The 21459-nt window shown below is 39.5% G+C and overlaps 1 protein-coding gene across 9 annotated transcripts in view; it reads left to right on the top strand.

Annotated features, from left to right (window-relative positions):
* The window catches only part of Ptpn13 (protein tyrosine phosphatase non-receptor type 13), a 238888-nt gene that overhangs the window by 191762 nt on the left and 25667 nt on the right, over positions 1–21459 (top strand). For 7 of the 9 annotated variants that reach the window (XM_008851752.3, XM_029555308.1, XM_029555309.1 and 4 more), the window contains 8 exons: positions 2275–2433; positions 3899–4070; positions 4171–4381; positions 10584–10654; positions 12292–12353; positions 15689–15782; positions 16370–16489; positions 17234–17322. In XM_008851752.3, coding sequence (XP_008849974.1) covers positions 2275–2433; positions 3899–4070; positions 4171–4381; positions 10584–10654; positions 12292–12353; positions 15689–15782; positions 16370–16489; positions 17234–17322 — 978 coding nt within the window. Of the gene's footprint in view, positions 1–2274; positions 2434–3898; positions 4071–4170; positions 4382–10583; positions 10655–12291; positions 12354–15688; positions 15783–16369; positions 16490–17233; positions 17323–17624; positions 17892–19662; positions 20385–21459 lie in introns of those variants that run through there. The other 2 variants (XM_029555314.1, XM_029555313.1) reach the window with 2 other exon arrangements.

Here is a 21459-nt window from a genome sequence, read left to right as displayed (position 1 = left end):
ATGCTGAGAATTGAACTTGTGTCCTCTGGAAAAGCATTAGTTCCTTTTAACCACCGAGCCATCTCTTTAGCCCCTCTCATCTTTTGTGTGTGTGTGTGTGTGTGTGTGTGTGTGTGTGTGTGTGTGTACACTTAACTGGAATCTACCTTGTAATAGCCTTAAATTTTTCATACATATATATATATGAAATATATATATTCTTTGAGAATTTCATACATATTTACAGTATATTTTACCACATTCACCCCCTTCTCCTACCTCTAATTCCTCCCAGATCCACCCCTCATCCTTCACCTCCCACCCCCAACTTCACATCTTCTTTATTTTTTCTATAATAAAAAAATTATAGAGTCCAATAAAGTATTTCTATAATAAGAAATTACTGAGTCCAATTTGAGCTGCCCATATACTGATGGGTGTGGAGCCATATACTAGAGCAGGGTCAACCTACAAGGGGCCACACCCTTAAAGAAAACTGACTTATAGAAGCCATCAACTGTCAGTGGCTCCTCAGATAGGGGTAGGGGCTCCTGAGCCCCTCCTTCTTCCATGCTGAAGTATTGACTGGCTTGATCTTGTTCAGGTTTTGTGCAGACAACCACAGCTGTTGTGAGTTCATGAGTGCAGCTGTGCTGTCCTCTCCATAAGAGTGCTACACTCTAGTCCTCCCCAACCTGACCCTTACAATCTTCTCACTCCTTCTTCTGTGATAGTCCTGAACCTTGGGGAGGAGGCATGGTATAGATGTCCCATTTATGGTTGAGCACTCCACGGACACTGATTCTCTACACTTTGACCAGTTGTGAGTTCTGTGCTAACCACCAACCACTGGCAAAGACACCTTCTCTAATGAGGTCTGAGAGGGCTGCACTAATCTATAGTTAGAAAATTTTAGAGGGCAATTTGATACTATGTCCACTTAGAAGAATAATAGTAGGCTCATCCCTAGGACCTGTGAACTTCCCAACCATGTGTTCTTGACCAAATTTACAGTACCAGGCATTCATTTTCTCCTGTAGAAATGAATGACCTCATGGCCATAAGTCCAGTCAGAAGGCAGTTGTTTACCCCCATAACATTCACTCCACTATTCTTCCTAGGGGCATATCTTATAACTCCAGTCATTCCTGTAGCTTATAGGGATCAAAGTTGGGTAATACTAGTGACAACCTTTTCTCCCAGCAGCCTGCAAAACACTTTCCAATACTATGAAAACTAGTGAGCAGGGAGGAAGTTTCCTGTACCAACTCGATTTCTCCAGGTCCTGTAACCAAAGTGTGTGTTGTCTTCTACAGTAGCTTCTCACCATCACATTCTTGTGGACAACCAAGAGCAGTGGCAATAGCCTGTATTATTCTGGAGGTCTCTGGGACACCTCTGACCAACAGCTCAAGGGGAGGTATCCCACACCTGGTACTGGCTTTCTCTTTGGCAACATATGGCTTCTGGAAGGAGCATTTCCCCTGTGTGGGATAATTCCAATTAAATTCGTCTTTGTGGAAAAAAAAAAAGTATGCATTTAGAAATCTTATAAAATTATAGGTTTCCATAGAACTTTTTCAAGCATCCTTGGTATTAGCTATCCTCCCCAACCCCTCCTCCATCCTACCTTCCCATCCCTCTTGTCAGTTAAACTTCCTTCCTCATTATTTAAAAAAAAAAAATACTTAAACTTCTGAGCCTGCAAATCAAGCTTGGAAGTCAGACTTCCAAGTATGTTAGCCTTTTACATGAATTGAGAGTCAGCCTTTTTCAATACTTTATTATTCAAGTAACAGTTGTTTGTATCAAAAAGTATAAAACAAGGAAAAAGAAGAATAAAATCGCCTATAACCTCACCAGCCCTAAACTGTAAACATTTTGGACAGAATAGTCTTTCCAGGTATTTCATTTGTCTGTAGTTATGTGGTAGGGGTGTGTGTGTGTGTGTGTGTGTGTGTGTGTGTGTGTGTTGTGCTGTGACAGAGTGGCTAGGTGGGTGGAGTATGCATAGCATCTGCATCTTCATTTTCATTCTCATCAATAAAGTAAAAATAGTTTTTGAAATAACTTTTGGAAATCTGTCACCTGAGTATCTTCTCCCTCTTAGTTGAAATCTTTTGAATTTGTTCACACATCTTAATAAATGAAGCAAAGACCTGTCTTCATCACTTGGTCAAATTAATTAAACTTAAGATTGGATTTTCTCCTTTGTTGATGAAGAGCAGTACTATTCCTCTTTTTGTCTAGGATAAAATAGACAACCTTAAAGGAATCACTGTTTTCTTTCTCTAGGAAGTCGAGCTTCTCATTACGCTAATTAAATCAGAAAAAGGAAGTCTAGGTTTTACAGTAACCAAAGGCAATCAGAGTACTGGTTGCTATGTCCATGATGTCATACAGGATCCAGCCAAAAGTGATGGAAGGCTAAAGCCTGGGGACAGGCTCATAAAGGTGAGACATTTAAGAGGAATAGGACATTTGTGCAAATATGATGTCTTCATCCACTTTTTGAAATGCCTGATGTAAACCAACTTTATAATGAAAAGAAGTTTAGTCAGCTCACAGTTTTGAAACTTTAAGGACAGGGCACCAGCACCAGCTCAGCCCATAGATGATATACAGTTACGGAGGAACATGTGTGAAAGGAAGATATCACATCTCAAAGCAAGATGCCAGACTCTGGGGTCCCACAGCTCATTCTGTAGGCACATCCCCAGTCACCTACTAACTAGACTTCACCACTTAAAGGTCCCACCATCACATTAAGGACCTAACCTCCCTCACATGAACCTTTAGGGAACAAACTTGAACCACATCCAGACCAAAAGCAAGTGACCAAAAGCAAGTCAGAACTAGAGAGAAAGAAGGTTGAGTTACTATGACATTGTGTTTCTCTGGTTTATATTGTCATTCCCCACTACTTATAAGTAAAAGCCTTAGCCAGGCATAGTAGCATATAGTTATAATTCTAGCATATATATAACCAGTAATTCTAGGAAGAGGCAGGAAGATCAGTTCAAAGTCATCCTTCCCTACATAGTGAGTTCAAAGCCAGCCTCAGCCTCATGAGACCCTGTCTCAAAATAGGCCTTAACATATATGACAAAATTCACGAAATCTAGTGTGGGGCATATGGGGTAGTGCAGATAGGGGAGGGGATCTGAATATGATTAAGATATCATATGAAATGCATAAAAATTCAGTAAAAATATATATTGTTGAGAGAGAGAGAGAGAGAGCACTAGGAATGTAGCTCAGTTGGTAGAGTGCTTGCCTTGCCTAGCATGCACAAAGCCCTGGGTTTGATCTCCAGCTCCACATAAACTGAGTATGGTGGCACAAGTTTGTAATCTTTGCACTTGGGACATAGAGGCATGAGGGTTAGGAGTTCATCTTTGGCTACAATCTTTATACTTAACTATCTACTATCTGAGACTTGCTTCAATTTTTTTTTTTTTTTTTTTTTTGGTCTTTTTGAAACAGTGTCTCCCTGTAGCCCCAGCTGGCCTTGAACTCATAGAGTTCTACCTGCCTCTGCCTCCCAAGTACTGGGACTATAGGTGTGCACCACCACGCCCAATCCTCAACTTATCTTTTTAATTTGAAAGACTTTTTAATCTCAGCAAGGCCTCTCAAGTCCATGAGACAAACAGTTTCTTAAATTACTGAGGATAAACTCCTACATTAGCAAAGTACACATTTATTCCTGAGAGTTTGCTTTATTTATAATGCCTTGTAAATCTCTCACTGGCTAAAAGATATTATATAAAGTCAGAAAATCTGCCTCCTTAGTCAAGTAGGCAGTGCATCAATATTATAATCTTAAAAAGTCAGGGAGATTACTATATTTTCTTAGTAATTTAGATTCCCTGTTCTGAAAATTGTACCCTTAACTTGCCTCTCTTCTATTTCTTAGGTTAATGACACAGATGTTACAAACATAACTCACACTGATGCCGTGAATCTGCTCCGAGCTGCACCCAAGACAGTCAGATTAGTTCTTGGACGGATTCTAGAATTACCCAAGATGCCAGTGTTGCCCCATTTGCTACCTGACATTACGTTAACGTGCAACAAAGAGGAGTTGGGTAATGAAAATTCAAGCTTTGTTCAGTATGGTTTTCTTGGCCTCATTAAAAGTTAAGTACTCCTGTAACTGAGAAAACTCTTGTTTTCTGCCCTTTGAAGGATTTTCCTTATCTGGAGGTTGTGGCAGTCTACATCAAGTTGTATATATTAGTGATATTAGCCCAAGGTCAGTTGCAGCTGTTGAAGGTAATCTCCAGCTATTAGATATCATCCATTATGTGAACGGAGTCAGCACGCAAGGAATGACCTTGGAAGAAGCTAACAGAACATTGGAACTGTCACTTCCCTCAGTGGTGCTGAAAGCAACAAGGTATTCAGCAATAATTTACAGCCTCCGTTATGTGTGTGCAGTTCAAGTAATTGGCTAAATGGTGTTCTCTCATAGGGCATTACTGAATTACTAATTCACAGACTGAACTGGAAAGACAGAAACTCTAGAACTGACTTGCTAATAGAGGTTAAGAACATCAGCTAGATATGTGCTTGAGGCATGATTTCAGTTAATGGGATAAATTAGTACAATCATCAGAACATCTTCTTTATGAGAGTCAGTGACGACATCAGTTTTGTCTCACACCTGCATACCAAACCATCTAGAGCAGTCTGCAAAGAGAAATCTTGCTAGTCGTCACTGATAAAGCAGCTAGTGTGTGTGTTAGCCCTACCTTAAGACTATTCCCTAACTGAGACAAAGGGATTAAAATATACTGGCTGCCTTTGGGCAGTCATGACTAATTCCTAGAACTAGGATGGGGTCAGCCCTCCTGGAACTCATGTCTGCTGATGAGGCACAGAATTGCAATATCCACAGTATTAAAAAAAAAAAAAAAAAAAAATGCTAACAGCAGCTTCTTTCACCAACAGTGACAATAAAATGAGAAAATGTGGATATCGATTTTCTATGGCTTCTCTAACAAATTAGTGATTTAAGATAACACAAGATTGGGGCTAGAGAGATGACTCAGCAGCTAAGAACACTGGCTGTTCTTACAGAAGACCTGGGTTCAAATTCCAGCCCCCACATGGCAGCTAACAACTGTCCATAACTCCAGTTCCAGGGGATCCAACAGTGTCTCCTGTCCTCCATGGGTACTGCATGACACGGGTGCACTTACTTACATGCAGGCAATACATGCATACACATAAAATAAAAATCATAAATAAAAATTTTTTTTAAAGAAAACACAAGATTATTTTAATGAAGTCCCATTTGTTGGTTCTTGACCTTGTTTCCTGAGCAATTGATGTCTGGTTTAGAAAATCCTTTCCTATACCTATATCTTGTAGGTTGTTACCAATGATTTCTTCTAATAGTTTCAGAGTTTCAGGTTTTACATTCAGGTCTTTGATCCACTTGCAGTTGACTTTTGTGCAAGGTGAAAGATAAGGGTCTAGTTTCATTCTCATACAGGTGGAGATCCAGTTTTCCCAGCACCATTTGCTGAAGATATTGTCTTTCCTTCAGTGAATGTTCTTGTCCCCTTTGTCAAATATCAGGTGGCTGAAATTGCATGTACTCATATTTGGGTCTTCAGTATTGTTCCATTGATCTATGGGTCTATTTTTGTGCCCATACCATATTGTTTTTATGACTGTAGCTCTGTAATATAGTTTGAAATCTGGTATAGTATTCCCCCCAGCATTGCTCTTTGTGCTCAGAGTTGCTTTGGCTATCCAGGCTCTTTTGTGCTTCCATATGAATTTTAGGTTTTTTTTCTAGTTCTGTGAAGAATATCATGGGAATTTTGATTGGCATTGCATTGAATCTATCAATAGCTTTTGGTAGGATGGTCATTTTCACAATATTAATTCTTCCAATCCATGACGATGGGAGGTCCTTCCATCTTCTGGTGTCTTCCTGATTTACAATTTTCATTGTAGAGGTCTTTAATGTCTTTGGTTCGAGAATTTTTTTCTTTTGAAGCTATTGTGAAAGGGAGTGTTTCTGTGTACTGTTTCTCTGATTGCTTGTTAGTGGTATGTGGAAAGGCTACTGATTTTTGCAGATGAATTTTGTAACCTGCCACTTTACTGAAATTTTTAATTATTTCTAGGAGTTTTCTGATGAAATTTTCGGCATCTCTTAGATATAATATCGTATCATCTGCAAAAAGAGATAATTTAACCTCTTCTTTTACAATTATTACTCCTTTAATTTCCTGCTCTTGTCTTATTGCTCTCGCAAGAGTTTCAAGCACTATATTAAAAAGGAGTGAAGATAGTGGACAGCCTTGTCTGGTTCCTGATTTCAATGGGAATGCTTCCAGTTTTTCTCCATTTAGAATGATGTTGGCTGTGGGTTTGTTATATATGGCTTTAATTATGTTGAGGTATGTTCCCTCCAGGTCAATTCCCTCTAGGACTTTGAACATAAATGCATGTTGAATTTTGCCAAAGGCCTCTGCATCTATCAAGATGACTGTGTGGTTCTTGTTTTTGAGTCCATTTGTATGATTTATGACGTTTATTGAACCATCCGTGCATCTCTGGAACAAAGCCTACTTGAGCATGATGGATGATCTTTTTGATGTGTGTATGCGGTTTGCAAGTATCTTGTTGAGAATTTTTTCATCTATGTTCATTAAGGATATGGGTCTATAGTTTTCTTTTTTGGTTGTATCTTTACCTGGTTTTGTTATTAAAGTGATGCTGGCTTCATAGAAGGAATTGGAAGTTCTCCCTTTGTTTCTATCTTTCTGAATGAATTAAGTAGTATTGGATATAGATCTTCCTTAAATGTCCAGTAGAATTCTGCTGTAAATTTGTCTGGGCTTGGACTTCTTTTAGTCAGGAGGTTTTGTTGTTGTTGTTGTTGTTTTTTGTTTTGTTTTGTTTTTACTATATTGGAAATTTATTTTGAAGTCATTCAAGTTTCTATAAGACTTGAAAGGCAGTATATTGCACACATATTCCAGGTCTAAACAGTCAATTATTATTATTATGTTTTGGGGGGGTAGTCTTTTTAAGACAGGGTCTCCCTGTAGCCCCAGCTGTCCTGGAACTCACTATATAGACCAGGCTGGCCTTGAACTCACAGAGATCTGCCTGCCTCTGCCTCCCAAGTGCTGGGATTAAAGGTGTGCACCACCACGCCTGGCTGCTACTATTATTATTATTATTATTATTATTATTATTATTAGGATTAAAGGTGTGCACCACCATGCCTGGCTGCTACTACTACTACTACTATTATTATTGTTGTTGTTGTTGTTGTTGTTGTGGAGTATGGCCCTGACACCCTGGTACATGGATAAGGGGATAATAAAGTTCCAGACCTGGCTTGAGGCCTGCAGCTTCCACCCTAGGCCTGTCATAACCACATTCTGAGACATGGGATTGTTGGAAGTCACTTGATGCTCTCAACCTACAAAGGGTTCTGAGCAGTTTGTCTGCCTTCCATAGGGTGCTGGCCAAAGGAAACAAGGTGTCCACTGTGTTTTGTGTGATGTTGGTTGTAATTATTGACTCAGTGGAATTTGGAAGAACCTAGGAGATACACCACTGAATGTGTCTGTGGAGGTGTTTCCAGAGAGGTTTATCTGAGGAGGGAAAACCTACCTGAATTTGGGTAGCATTGTTACATGGGCTAGGGTTCTGGACTGAATGAAAAAGGGAAAGCAAGCTGAGCACCAGCATTCATCTCTCTCTGCTCCTTGACTGTAGTCAGGAGGTTTTGTATTATTGTTTCAATTTCCTTATGTGTTATGGGTCTGTTTAAGCTTAGCAGTTTTGGAGGTAAGAAATATAAAATGGGTCTTACTGGAATAAAATCAAGATTCTACAGGGCTGAATCCTTCTGTAGTTTCCAAAAGGGAGCCCGTTTTCCTTGCCTCTTTAATCTAGAGAATACCACTTTCCTTGGCTTCTGGCTCCCTCCATCTTCAAAGATGCAACTATCATATCATATCCCTGCTTCTGTGGCCCAACCTCTTCCTCTAACTCTGACTTTCCTGCCCCTTCTTTCACTGGTTAGGGCGCCAATGAGCACAGTAGAGTCCTAATAATACAAGATAAGCTCCAGTGTCTTTTGCACTATAAAGTAACAAATTCACAGATTCTGTCAATTACAACATAATCATTAGAGCACAGACATCTTTGGAAAACCATACTATAGCATACATGATTTCGGGCTTTCTAGGGTATAAACTAATCCAAGTCATGTGACAAGACAGTTCACAGTTCTATCTATGAAGTGTCTTCAAAATACAGATATTTATTGATTAAACCATTGATAAACTTTCTTCTCCTTCTAAATGGCTAGGTTATGTACTTTTCCCTCTTGAATATCATCCCTGCCTGAGTTCTTTGTTTTTCTAAACTTAGGGTTGACACACAGTGGTTTTCATAGGTGAATGTGAATAAGTGGGAAAGGGAAAATATTTGTGTGGAAATTAACATGACTGCCAACTTTAAGTGTAGCTGAATACTCTTCACTCAGCCCTGAAGTCCCTCCTGTTGCCTTTCTACATTTGTCTTGGCTGCTGTCTCTAAAGATGTTGTAATCGTTTCCTCCTCGTTCTTCTTTCAGCTCTCCTTCAATTGCTTTGTTTTATAGACCTAACGTGTGTCTATCATCTTTAAAGTCCACAGGGTAGCAATAATAGAGGGATGGGTATTTGTACTGACCAGCTTTATGTCAAGACCTCTAAAGGATCTGGAATTTACCCTAATTATAAGCCAGTAACTCTAGTCTGCTATTATTTTATGGATTCCAGCAGAAGATGCAAGCCTCAATCAAAAATAAAACAGCTTTATAATTAATGGCACACAGCATCATGAGCTTAGTGTGGATTGTGTGTATCCCCCAAGGCCCTGGAGAAAATGCATGTGGGTCTAGTGGATTCCCACAGTAGTGGATTATATCACAGAAGAGGATTATATTGTTAAGAGTGGCCCCTCATTTCATAGCAGCCTATTGGGAGATCCTGGTTTGGTTTGTTGAGGAATGGTGCCTCATTTCTCAAGACTGTTAAAAGAAGATTTAAATCAAGATTTCTCAAAGGAATTAGGTTACACAGTCATCACAACGACCATGTTCCTAAGAGGGAGGGGCATAGTGTGTTAAACACAACCTTGAGAGGTATTAAAGAAGCAAGCATTTTCAGACAACCCAGCAAGAACACACAGGTGTTCTTAGGGCCATGGTACATTGCCTCTGCCAGCCCGGTATATCTTGGGTAGCCTCCCCTCAATGCCAATAATAAGATGGCATATTGGCTCCTATCCCTAGTACATTCTCTTTTTGAATGCTCTTGACTTTGGGTGATACTATTTGTTGTGTAATTCTTGGAATAAAGACATTTCCTCTACATTTTCACTTTAATCTAAAGAAAAACACATATCAAGTGGGCTTTATATATAAAAAGTTTGAAAACTGACTTCTAAATTAATTTCTCTTGAACTATGTACTGAATGACAATGAATTAGGTTACACAGTCATCACAATGACCATGTCTCTAAGTGGGAGGGGCATAGTGTGCTGAACTGAAACCCAAAAAAAGATTATATACAGAAATTATTTTCAAAATGGAGACATAATTTATTGAGGCCTTGGCTTCAATGACCAGCTCTGCCAATGATGATGATGATGATGATGCTTGCTAAGCATGATAGTGCATGCCTATAATCCCAACATGCAGAAAGCAGAAGGAGGTGATTCTGTAGTTCCACGCCAGTCTTGCTACATAACAAGACTGAGGTCAATCTGGACTACATAGTGAGAAAGAGAAGGGGAAAGAGAAAAGAGAAAGGCCATTCTTCATCATCTTTTAATCTTCGTGAGTGGGGGTGTATGGAGGAAGTTTTGTGTACATGTGTCTCACAGAGGTGGAGGTCCCCACCTCCCTCCTTGTTTGAGAGAGAGTTTCTTGTTCACCAATGCATAGACCAGGATGGCCTGGGAGCTTCCAGGAATTGTTCTGTCTCCACTTCCCACCTTGAGGTAGGAGCCCTGGGATTACAGACAGAATGGTACTACGTCCAGGTTTACTTGGGTTCTGGAAATATGAACTCAAGCCCTTCACACTTTCACAGCACAGTAATTGCTTTACGTATGATTCTTCTCCCCAGCATACCCTTCATCTTTTATTTTTAAGTCACATTTCCTTATCACTAGAAAATACATCAATATGGACTAGAGAGATGGCTCAGCATTTAAGAGCACTGGCTACTCTTACAGAGGACCTAGGTTTGGTTCCCAGCACCCACATGGCAGCTAACAACAGTCCATAACACTAGTTCCAGAGGATCTGATGCCCTCTTCTGACCTCCACAGGCACTACACAACATGGATGCACTTACATATATGTAGGCAATATAGTCATACACATAAGTTAAAATAAAAAATAAATGGCTTTTTTTAAGAAAACACATAAATGAAGACTCATAAAAGTCTGTCTACAGATTCATGGGGTATCTAGAAAAGTAAAATTTCTGAAACTAGCTAACAGATGGTCCAAGGATATTGAAATTATTTCATATCTTTTTAATTGTACTTCTTTTCTCTTGTACAGAGATGGTTATCCAGTGGTCCCCAGTTCAAAGAGATCTGCCACTTCAATACCAACATCAGCCAAAGTCAACGGTGTGACACATTTACATTATATCCCTGTACTTAATGGGGAGATAATGTTTTTCCTGGACAGCAAGTTGGATGTTGTCCCTGAACTTGTCTTTCCAGAAGGTTTTACAGCATCAAAGTGAAAATATTATATTTAAGTGAAAACATCCCTGAAAATCAATATATGTTAGAAAAATAGCAGAATACAGTAGAGCATGAAATTGATAGCCCATGCAGGCCTGGGTGTCCAAGTCTGTGAGTCCTTAGCAAGCTCTCTGATGCCTCTGTTTCCTACCAGTAAAGTAATAGTACCAAAATAGACCTAATGAGGTGCTAATGAGGCATGTATACAGTAATGTGTGTAAAACACTGGCTGCCATAGCTTTCTAAATCTCTTGAAAATATAATTTGTCCAAATTATGTTTAGTATGTAACCTTAACTGTAAGGGGAACAGAATCTGCTCAATTTTAGTACGTATATTAAGTTTTTCTACTAATGGCAAAGTTCTAAAATCAATATTTGGTTCAGAGTTATATTTAAAGTGCTTTTCAGTTGAACACACAGCAGTTTCCTCTGCTAAAGTGCTTTGTGAAAATGAGATGAGTACCTGCCATCTTCTTGCAGGGATGGAGTGGATGCGGTTCCACTGTGTGTTCCACTGTGATGTCTTGCCCTTTCGTTCAGTGTCTCATACTTGACTCACTCAGCCCCAAAGAGCTTGCTTTGTTTTGTTTTGTTTGTTTTGTTTTGTTTTGTTTTGTTTGTGGAGGTTGATGTTGGGTCTCTCCACATAGTCCAATCTAGCCTCAAATTCCTGGTAATCCTTCTGCCTCAGCCTCCCAAGTGCTGGGATTACAGTCATGAGCCAATATATGCAGCTTTTATGTAAACGATTTCCTTTAAGAATTTTGCGGGTTTTTTTTTTTTCTTTTTTCCTACTGAGCATGGTGGTAATGCCTGTAATCCCAGCACCTGGGAGGTAGAGGCAGGAGGATGAGGAACTCAGGATCATCCTCTCTACATACCAGGACCAGCCTGGACCAAGTGAGACCCTGTCTCAAAATATAAAAAATAGCTAGGCATGGTGGCGCATGCCTTTAACCTTAGCACTCAGGAGGCAAAGGCAGGTGGATCTCTATGAGATCAAGGCCAGCCTGGTCTACATAGTGAGTTCTAGGCTAGCTGGTACTACAAGGAGACCCTGTCTCATAAAACCAAAAAGAAAAAGAAAAGGAATTTGGCTTTTTCCTTGAGATAAACCGTCTCTAGTATTTTATTTACTTGATTTGCACCTTTTGTGTTTTGACCTCTTCATAAACAGTTAAAAATGATATTCTCAGAAATATGAGGTTTCTTTATTTGAATCAAAAGTTTTAAACTTTTTACAGTTACTTGTCAGCTTTGTGTGGGATGGGGATGATGTGGTATGTGTGTGTAGGCACACTCATGCCACAGAACACATATAAAGATCAAAGGAGAACTTGGGGGAGTCGGTTCTCATCAGCTCAAGTCATCTGGCTTGGCAGATTGATCTGTCTCACTGGCCCCGTATCAGAATTTTTAATTGTGTTATGTCTTCAGCATCATGTATCTTAGTGATTTTCGTGTCCCTCTTGTCATTTCAACTGTCTTACATCCCACCCTGTGCTGTTCCTTTCAGGCCATCCCAGTGAGGAACCCTGTGTCCAGCCTGCCCTCACACCCAAGAATTCATTCTCCAAGGCAAGGAAAAATGCACCTCTTGTGTCATATAGTTAAATAACCAGTGTGCTTGTATTAAAGCGAAACAGATTTAATAGTTAAATATTTGTCTTCTTAAATACATGTACATAGTAAGACTCTGTCTACTGTGATAAGCTAATAGGCTTTGCTAAGTAGGTCCCCAATGCATAGCCTTCACACAAATAAGCCTGCACCCTTTGACACATTTGACTCTTATGTGGCTAGTGATATAACTAGGTAATGCTAGAAACAGGAGTTTTTGGCTAGCATGCACAGTTGTCTTTCACTTGACCATGGAAAGAGAAGAATCTAATTAACAATAGAATTACCCCTTAGTGTTGAGCAGGAGTAACTTGAGAAAGTTAAATCTGATACTGGTAAGGAGCAATAGTAGTGGCCAAAGAAATAGGTTTACTTGGTTTTGGAAGACATGATAAAATGAGAGTTTAAGTCATTTAGGATTAGCACAGAGAAACCTGGGAATAATTTTAATGAAACTTTTTTTTTTTTTCCCTTTTGAGACAGGGTCTCTCTGTAGCCCCAGCTGGCCTGGAACTCACTGTGTAGACCAGGTTGGCCTCAATCTCAGAGATCTGCCTGCCTCTGCTTCCTGAGTGCTGAGATTAAAGGCGTGCACCACCACAACCGGCTCTTTAACCTAAGAAGTTTAACAGGTACTGTGTATGCACCTGTCAAACCAGCTATTGGGGAAGCTGAGGCAGGAGGGCCAATTAAGTCCAGGGCCAATTAAGACCAGACTAAGAAACTGAGCAAGATACTGTAGAAGGAATGAGAAATGATTGAGGGGACAGATGAGTCTAATCTGATTTAAATACTATACAATGAAACACATCAAAACATCACATGGCAACCCATTATTATGTGCAGTTTGGGAGTTTAATATATTTTTTAAACAGAAAATGTGGGGCTAGAGAGATGACTCAACACTTAAGAGCTGGCTTCTCTTGCAGAAGACCTGCATTCAGTTACCAGCACCCTCATGGTGGCTAACACTCATTCTGGGTTTTTTTGTTTGTTTTGTTTTGTTTCTTGTTGTTTTTTGAGACAGGTTCTCACTATGAAGCTCTGGCTGGCCTGGAACTCACTATTTAGACCAGGCTAGCCTCAATCTCACAAAGATCCACTTCTGCCTAAATGCTGGGATTAGTTGCATGTGCTGCCACATCTGGCTAACAAAACTGTTTTAATGTATCGTAAATTCTACCTCCTGCTCGCTTTTTTGTTTGTTTTTGTTTTGGGGGGAGTTGTTTTGTATTTGTTTTTGTATTGGACAGAGTCTCCCTGTGTCTGCAGCTGGCCTGGAACTCACTATGTAGACCAGGCTGGCCTGATCTCAGAGATCCTCCTGCCTCTGACTCCCAAATGCTGAGGTTAAAGGTGTGTACCACCATGCCCAGCCATACTCTGTCTTTAAGTGCACTTATATATACTCTTACAGTTTGTTCTGATCCTCACTACTGTCTGCTCATGTAATATAGTGCATAAAATCTCCCATGTATAATGCTTTGCTTTTCTAGTAATCTGAAAAAAAAAAAATCTTATCATCTCAACATGATCCTAGACATGAGCTGGGATTTGTGTAGAAGAAAATTCATTTAGTGACCAGACCCCCCCCCATTCTGTGCCTCTTGTCCTCTCATGTCATCACACATACTTTTTTATTTTATTTTTATTTTTTGGAGGGAGGGGAGGGGTGGGTACTGGGTCTCCCTGTAGCCCCAGCTGGCCTGTATTTAGACCATGCTGGTCTTGATCTCCTAGAGATCCCCCTGCCTCTGCTTCTGAGTGCTGGGATTAAAGGCATGTGTCATCACATCTGGCCACATGTTTGATTTAGTTTAGCCAGTCCTGAAAATACACTGCAGCAGAAGCAATGTTAAAGCAGAAAAGACTAACACAAAAATAGCATTGTTTTAATGTGTGTATGTTTGCACAGAGCTACAGCAGAGCTCATGCTCCTGTCAGTTCTGAGCTTTGATTTCACAAAGCTGAAGCAACTGAATTTTCATGTATTTCTAATGTCATTCATGTGTGTGGTGTTTATTTTCTTTTTAAATATCAGTGTGTTATTGAATGAAAGAAGTGTAGAGTTTCTGTTAACACCAAATTCTAAAAATTAGGACTTTTATTGTTGGTGGCTGCCAGCATTTCTGTAGTAGTTAAAAATCTTCCAGGAAGTCTCCCTCACATTGTTCCATCCTGAATGCTTATACTGCAAATCACAAAAAATAGAATTTCAAGCCAGGTGTGGTAGTACACACCTTTAGTCACAGCACTTGAGAAGCAGAGGCAGGCAAATCTCTAAGTTCAAGGTCAGCCTGGTCTACATAGCGAGTTCCAGGCCAGTTGGAGCTACAGGGAGACTCTGTCTCAAAAAGACCAAAAAAAAAAAGGAAAGAAAAATAGAATTTCAGAGCCCAGTGATGATTGTTGGCATTATGTCACCAACTTATATAAAAAGAGTTAGGCCTTCAGAGCAAACCATAACACAGTTACTGCAATTTAGTCTAATCATTTAATTTTGCAATTTTCCCAAATTTTTTTTTCTTTTTTAATTGTGCTGGGGATTGAACCCAGCTAGGCAAGTGCTCTGCCACTGAACTGTGTCAGTCACAGTTTTTTTCTATAGACTATATTCTGCGAAGTGCTTCAGTCTATCACTGCATTAGAACACCACATCCTGGTCAATAAATACATAATAACTATAGCCATTGACCCATTGTTATTTTTCTTAAATTGATAAGAAATTAAACTATGTTGGAAAATCTTTATACCTAACAAATGATCAGGTCACTAAATTGGAGTGTGCATCTATCTGACAATTTTCAAAGTAATTTAAAAAGTTGATTGGCTTGGGGTGGTAATGCTCACATCTAGTTCTGTCACTGGGGAGGCTGAAGCAGAAGGATCATGGGTGTGATGCTACCTGAGCTACATAGCAAAACCCTATCTCAAAAAATTTTTAGCTAATTTTTTTTCTATCAACTGCTAAGTTTTTTTAGTCCTATTAAAATTTTCTAAAATGTTTTTTGGAAGACAAATATCATAAAATATACCTCAAGTAAGAGTTTTGTGTAGTCCAATAAATTTAAGGACTAGCACGTGGTTCCGTATGTGTTGGATAATGGGATTCTCCATTTCTTTTGCACCTTTCACTCCACAGGTATTTCCTAGGAACATAGATTCTAGATGGAAAGATACAAAATGAATTTTATACTAAGCAAAAAGAGGAGAGGGTTCATGTGCAGTGCTTCCCCAATCCTGGACATTAGCAAGATAGTAATTAAGTGATTTTCTGTGGTCTTGTACTTTAGGTTAATGGGGAAGAAGTAATCGAAGCTGTGTACACTGGAGAAAAATGCTCTGCGTCTCAGATGAAGGGATCCACAGACTTGACTGAAACCAAAGGTAGTTTTTCAAATAAGTCATCCTGTCATTCTGAATGATCTAAAAGTTCATGTAACAAAGAAATATCACTTATCTTCTGCCGTATTTCTCACATAATACAGCTCTACAAAGAAAGATTATTGTTCAAAGAAATGAAAGAATAAGAAAATATAAACTAATACTGTTAACTGCATAGCATGCGAATGTCTAGCATGTGTTGTTGTCTCTGAGGCTAAATGGCTTTTAAGAGACTGAAGAGGCAGCCGCTGGTGTTTCTTGTGTGCTGCGAAGCAGTGCTTCCCTAGACCACCAGACACTTCAGAAAGTGTATCTTGAGGATACACTTTATCTGACCTGCTATGCCCTTAATCTGCAGAATACAACTTCTTTGTGTTTCTTTAATGAACAAATACTTTGAGATTAATTTTATAAAATAAACATCAGATTGTTAATGTCATATGAAAATGTATAGCTCCAGCTTGTTCTCATTTAGTGTCTTTAGCTGCATCTATGTGGCCCTTTGTCCCAGCAGCCAGTGTACTAAAACTAAAAGCACTGCTCAGTATCTCTCACATCACTATTTTTAAAGTAAATTATTGTTTTTCAAGAGTCTGATCCACATGATGATGACATCTATGATGATCCTCAAGAAGCTGAAGTGATCCAGTCCCTGCTAGATGTTGTGGATGAGGAAGCCCAGAACCTTATAAATCAGAGTAATACCACAGGTGGGACCTGTTTTACGGTTTGGTGAACCAGATGAATAAATGAATATATACCCAGTAGTTCAAGCATGTGTATAGGGAAAAAGTTTGGGGTAAAAATGAAATATATCAGTAATGTCCTCATTCCTCAATTTTTGGGCAATATTTTCAGAAATAAAATTGATTCTATTATCTCCTTTTTTTTTCTTTTCCATATTTGTGGGTAGGTTACCTTATTATTGAGTTTTAAAATGTGTCATCAGAGGCAGGTATGTAACTGTTGATAGAGTACTTACCTAGCATGCATGAAGACCTAGGGTCAACATCAGCACCACATAAGCTAGGTGTGGTGGTACATACCTGTAATACAACGCTTGGGAGATAGAGGCATGAGGATCAGAAGATCAAGGCTGTCCTCAGCTGCACAGAAAGTTCAAGGCCAGCCTAGGCTACATGAGACTTTGTCTCAAAAACAAACAAAACAAAAATAGGAAATCGTTAATGTCATAACTTTTATTTCTAAATGTGTTAGTTTAAATATCTTCCGCTCTGGTTGGTACCAAGCCTCTGTTAAGGCATCACCATTTCAATAGATAAGTAACTAGATATTTTATATTATGTATCATATCAATTATTCCTCATTTTCACAATTAAAACACTGAAACTGATGATGGATAGTGGTTCATTCACTGCCTTTCATATAAATGAAAACTTTGTCACTGCATCAATAGTTTTCTTAGTTCCTCTTGGCCTATTTTCCTCTCCTAGGTACAGTAAAGACAGATGAGAAAGTGGCAGAAGAGAGAGCAGAGGATACAGACTGTGATGGTTCACCTTTACCTGAGGACTGCTCTGAGGTATGGGCTATACCCATACGAACAGCCTAGGGTACTGTGCTTCATCAGAATTATGGTTTAACCTTTACCTGAGGACTGCTCTAAAGTACGGGTTATACCTACATGAGCAGCCTAGGGTACTGTGTGTTTTAGTAACTTTTCTGTTGCTGTAATAGAAACACCATGACCAAGGGGACTCATAAAAGGATGAGTTTATTTACCTTACAGTTCCAAAGGGGCAAGAGTCCATCTTGGTGGGGGAGGCATGGCAGCAGAGGTGGCTAGAGAAGGAGCAGAAGCTAAGCTCTCACATCTTCAAGCAGGCACAGGAAACAGAAAGCAACTGGAGATCTGGCAAGGCTTAAGAACGCTCTAAGCCTGCCCCCAGTGACACGCTTCCTCCAGCATGGCCACACCTGAGACTCCGAAAACAGCACCAACAAAATATTCGAATACTTGGAGCCTATGAGGGACATTCTCATTCAAACCACTACACTGCGCTTCATTAGAATTCTGTTTTAAACCAGAAGGCAAAACAAAATGGCAGTGTTACTTGTTTTACTGCCAAATTACATGTAGAGAAAAATGGGGGGGGGGCAGTGCTAATTAAAGTGTCATCTTTACCAGCAAAATTTTGAATCATTACTCAATTGAAAGGAGGAGGGAGGAAGGGAAGGAGGGAAAGGGGGAAGGAGGAAAATCAAAATACACTGATTTAGGCTCTTAGAGTAGTCAGCTACCCATGTGTATACTTACACACCATCTCATACATGATTATGTTCATTACTTACAAATAACTAATATGTATGAATTCAAGGAAGCTTGTGTCTGCTTTTCTTTCTTTCTTTTCTTTCTTTCTTTCTTTCTTTTTCTCTTTCTTTTTCTGGCCTTTTTGAGACAGGATCTTCCTATAGCCTCAACTGACCTGGAACTCACTACGTAGTTCAGGCTGGCCTTGAACACAGATATCTGCCTGCCTCTGCCTCCCAAGAGTTGGGATTAAAGGCATGCACCACCATGCCCAGCCTCTCTTTCTTAGTGTGTAAAAATTATACAAACATTGACTATCTCAAAATACAATATTCTCTATAGAGATATTACTTAAGATATTCTTTTATAATATAAGATTATTAATAATTATACCAACAGGCCGTTTGAGAGGTTTTATGAATATTATAATTCATAAAAACTTAATTATATTTTACTACCAATATTTAAAAACTGCCCCTTATTCAGGATGTTCTAAGGTCTCCTTTAACAAAAAAATAAATAAAAATACTTGCCATTTCAAAAGTGTCATAAAATTTTTCTCTTAAAAAGAAGAAAATTCAGACTAGAGAGATGGCTCAGTGGTTAAGAGCACTGGCTGCTTTTGCAGAAGACCCAGGATCAGATCCCAGCACCTACATGGCAGCTAACCACTGTCCGTAACTCCAGTTCCAGGGGGGTCCAACACCCTCTTCTGACCTCCAAGGGCATTGCATGACACAGGTACACTTACACACATGCAGACATAACACTCATACACATAAAATAAATTAAAAATTTTTAAAAGAAAAATCTTCTTAATGTAGATTATCCATTATACTAACCTATGAAAACATTTAGTCAAAAAACATTTTTTACTATTTTGATTTTTAAGACATATTTTCATTCAAACCTAATTATTTATTAATTTAAAATTCCCTCTTTACTTCATATTCATCTGAGATAGTTATTGCTAAAACTTGAACTTCTACCCTTCAATTATGTATATGAAAACATAGATATGTGCATATTTAATTCTTAACTTTCATAATATTATATTATGCTTCCAGTGAATGTGCAATACCCTTGTGGAATAAAAATTTGTTAATCATGAATATTCTTAGAGGTAGGTACTGGGGACTGAGGATTACATATTTGATGCATGTGTTGCAGAGACACTCTGGTGCAGGTGTCAAATGGAGCTCTCTTAAATATACACTGTTCCATGAGCAGTGGTTTGGGAAAACCTCTAAAAGGTTTCACTACAGGGTTGCAGAGATAGCTCAGTTGCTAAAGTGCTTGCCACACAAGTGTGAAGACTTGAGTTCAATCCTTAGAACCCATGTTAAAAAAACTGAGTGTAGCAGCAAGCACTTGTAATCCCAGTGCTGGGGAGGCAAAGATGGTCAGATCCCTAGAGCTCCCTAGGCAGACAGCTGAGCCTAGTCAATGAGCTCCAGGCCAATGAGAGACCCTATCTCAAAAAACAAGGTAGACAGCACCTGAAAAACAACACCTGAGGTTGACTTCTGGTCTCCACACACACGTACTAGAATGCATGTACTTGTGGACACACACGTGTACACATACACACAAATTTTTTTTCTCTCCTAGAAAGAACTGACTTTCTAGGATCCTAAAGAATGTGTACTTGAAGACTCTCCGGTCAGCAGGAGATGAGCATTCTGCAGATAGAATTGTCTGAAACTGGTAGCTGCCTGGGATATCTTCCCAGGGTTCAGTCCTGTCTCCAGCAGAGCTGCTGAGCCACCTATCTCATAACAGCAGTGCTGGAGGAACCAGATGTGACTCACTGGAGAGCTGGGAAAACCCTCTGTCTGTGAGTTGGAGGCTCCAAGGAGGCAGAGCTGATGGCTGTGTATGCAGCAGGGGTCCATATGCCATTTCTTAATATACATCTTATCACATTATTAGAAATTTCATTTTCTTTTAACAATTGGTCATGCCTCTTTCCATGTGAGTACATACAAATTTACCTCATCCTTTCTAATGTGTCATTCTATTGTATAGATATATCATAATTGATTAAATTGGTCATCTACTTGTGCATTTTACTTTTCTGTTTTGCTATTAAACAACAGTGAATATTCCCATGACTTTGTACTATAAACTCATGGTTCCCACAAGACAGAATTAATTTTTACAGCATTCAAGTGGCTCATACTGTCTGACCACACCACAGACTCCCTCATTTCCTTGTGTCATCAAGCATTTCACTCAAACAGGCACATCAATTGCAGCCTGAGTTTCCTCAGGCTGCCATAACAGTGCCATACACTGAGTGGCTTAAACAGCAGTATTATTTTCTTACAGTTCTAGAAGCTGGAAATTCAAGACCAATGTGTCAACAAGATTGGTTTCTGGCTCAATCTCTTGTTGGCTTGCAAGTGAAGGACTGTTTGCTGTGTCTTTATGTGGCCTTCCTTTGTATGGGCATTCTCCTGGTATCTGTTCATCTTCTTACAAAATACCAGTTTTATTGGTTTAGAGGCACACTCTTATGATCTCATTTAACTTAAATTATCACTTTTAAGACTTTATTTCTAAATACAGCGGCAATGGACATTAGGGCAATAAATTTTAGGAGGACATATTTCAGTGTGGGGGTATGTGCAATCTTTGTTTAACTAGTTATAAAATACTAAAGTTTTTATTCACAAAATTATACAAGTTCTAGCCATAAGTTCACTTAAAAATTTAACTCAGTATGTAGCTTTTTAGCTATACACATGGACTGTTTAAAAATTATATTGCTCTCTCCGACCTGCAGGCCTCTCTCCAGGGTAAGTCGATTGCACCCTCCATGCCTTGACTCCCCCAGCCTCATTCACCCTCCCATCTCTCCCACCCTTCTCCCCTCCTAGCCTGGGTCCTGTCCCATTCCTTGTCTTGGCGCCCTAGACACCTGGGGATATACCTCTGCTTCCTGATCCTTTGCATCCAGACCAACCCAGCTCCTCAGTGTAGTCCCCAGTGGGCCTTGGGGCCTCTTTCCATCCCCATCTACCTTTGCATCTCTGGGTGGCACAGCCACCAGCTACCCTACACCAGCATCTTTCCTGGAACCTGCTCCCAGGCCAGTCCAACCCCCAAATTCCTGAGGACAATATCTTTCCCGGAGGGATCCAAACCTTAGAAGAAAGCCTGAGAGCATCTGATCCTCATCTGACTTGGGCCTCTGTGGGAACTCCTGAAGACAAAAGCAATCTGGTACTCCAATATAAAATCAAGAGAGAACCGAAAGCTTAGAGGAACCAGCTTTTCATGCTCAAAAAGTAAACCACAAAGACACGTAAAGTTTGCAAGAAGAAGCAGACCTAAACTTGAAGGTTTGAGTCTCACACAAGAATCAGAAACTACAAAAGAAATTCACATGTCAAAATCACAGAG

This window comes from Nannospalax galili, unplaced genomic scaffold, assembly GCF_000622305.1.
Source record: "Nannospalax galili isolate Female #2095 unplaced genomic scaffold, S.galili_v1.0 scaffold405, whole genome shotgun sequence".
NCBI lineage: Eukaryota > Metazoa > Chordata > Mammalia > Rodentia > Spalacidae > Nannospalax > Nannospalax galili.
This window is presented reverse-complemented; position numbering and strand designations above follow the sequence as displayed.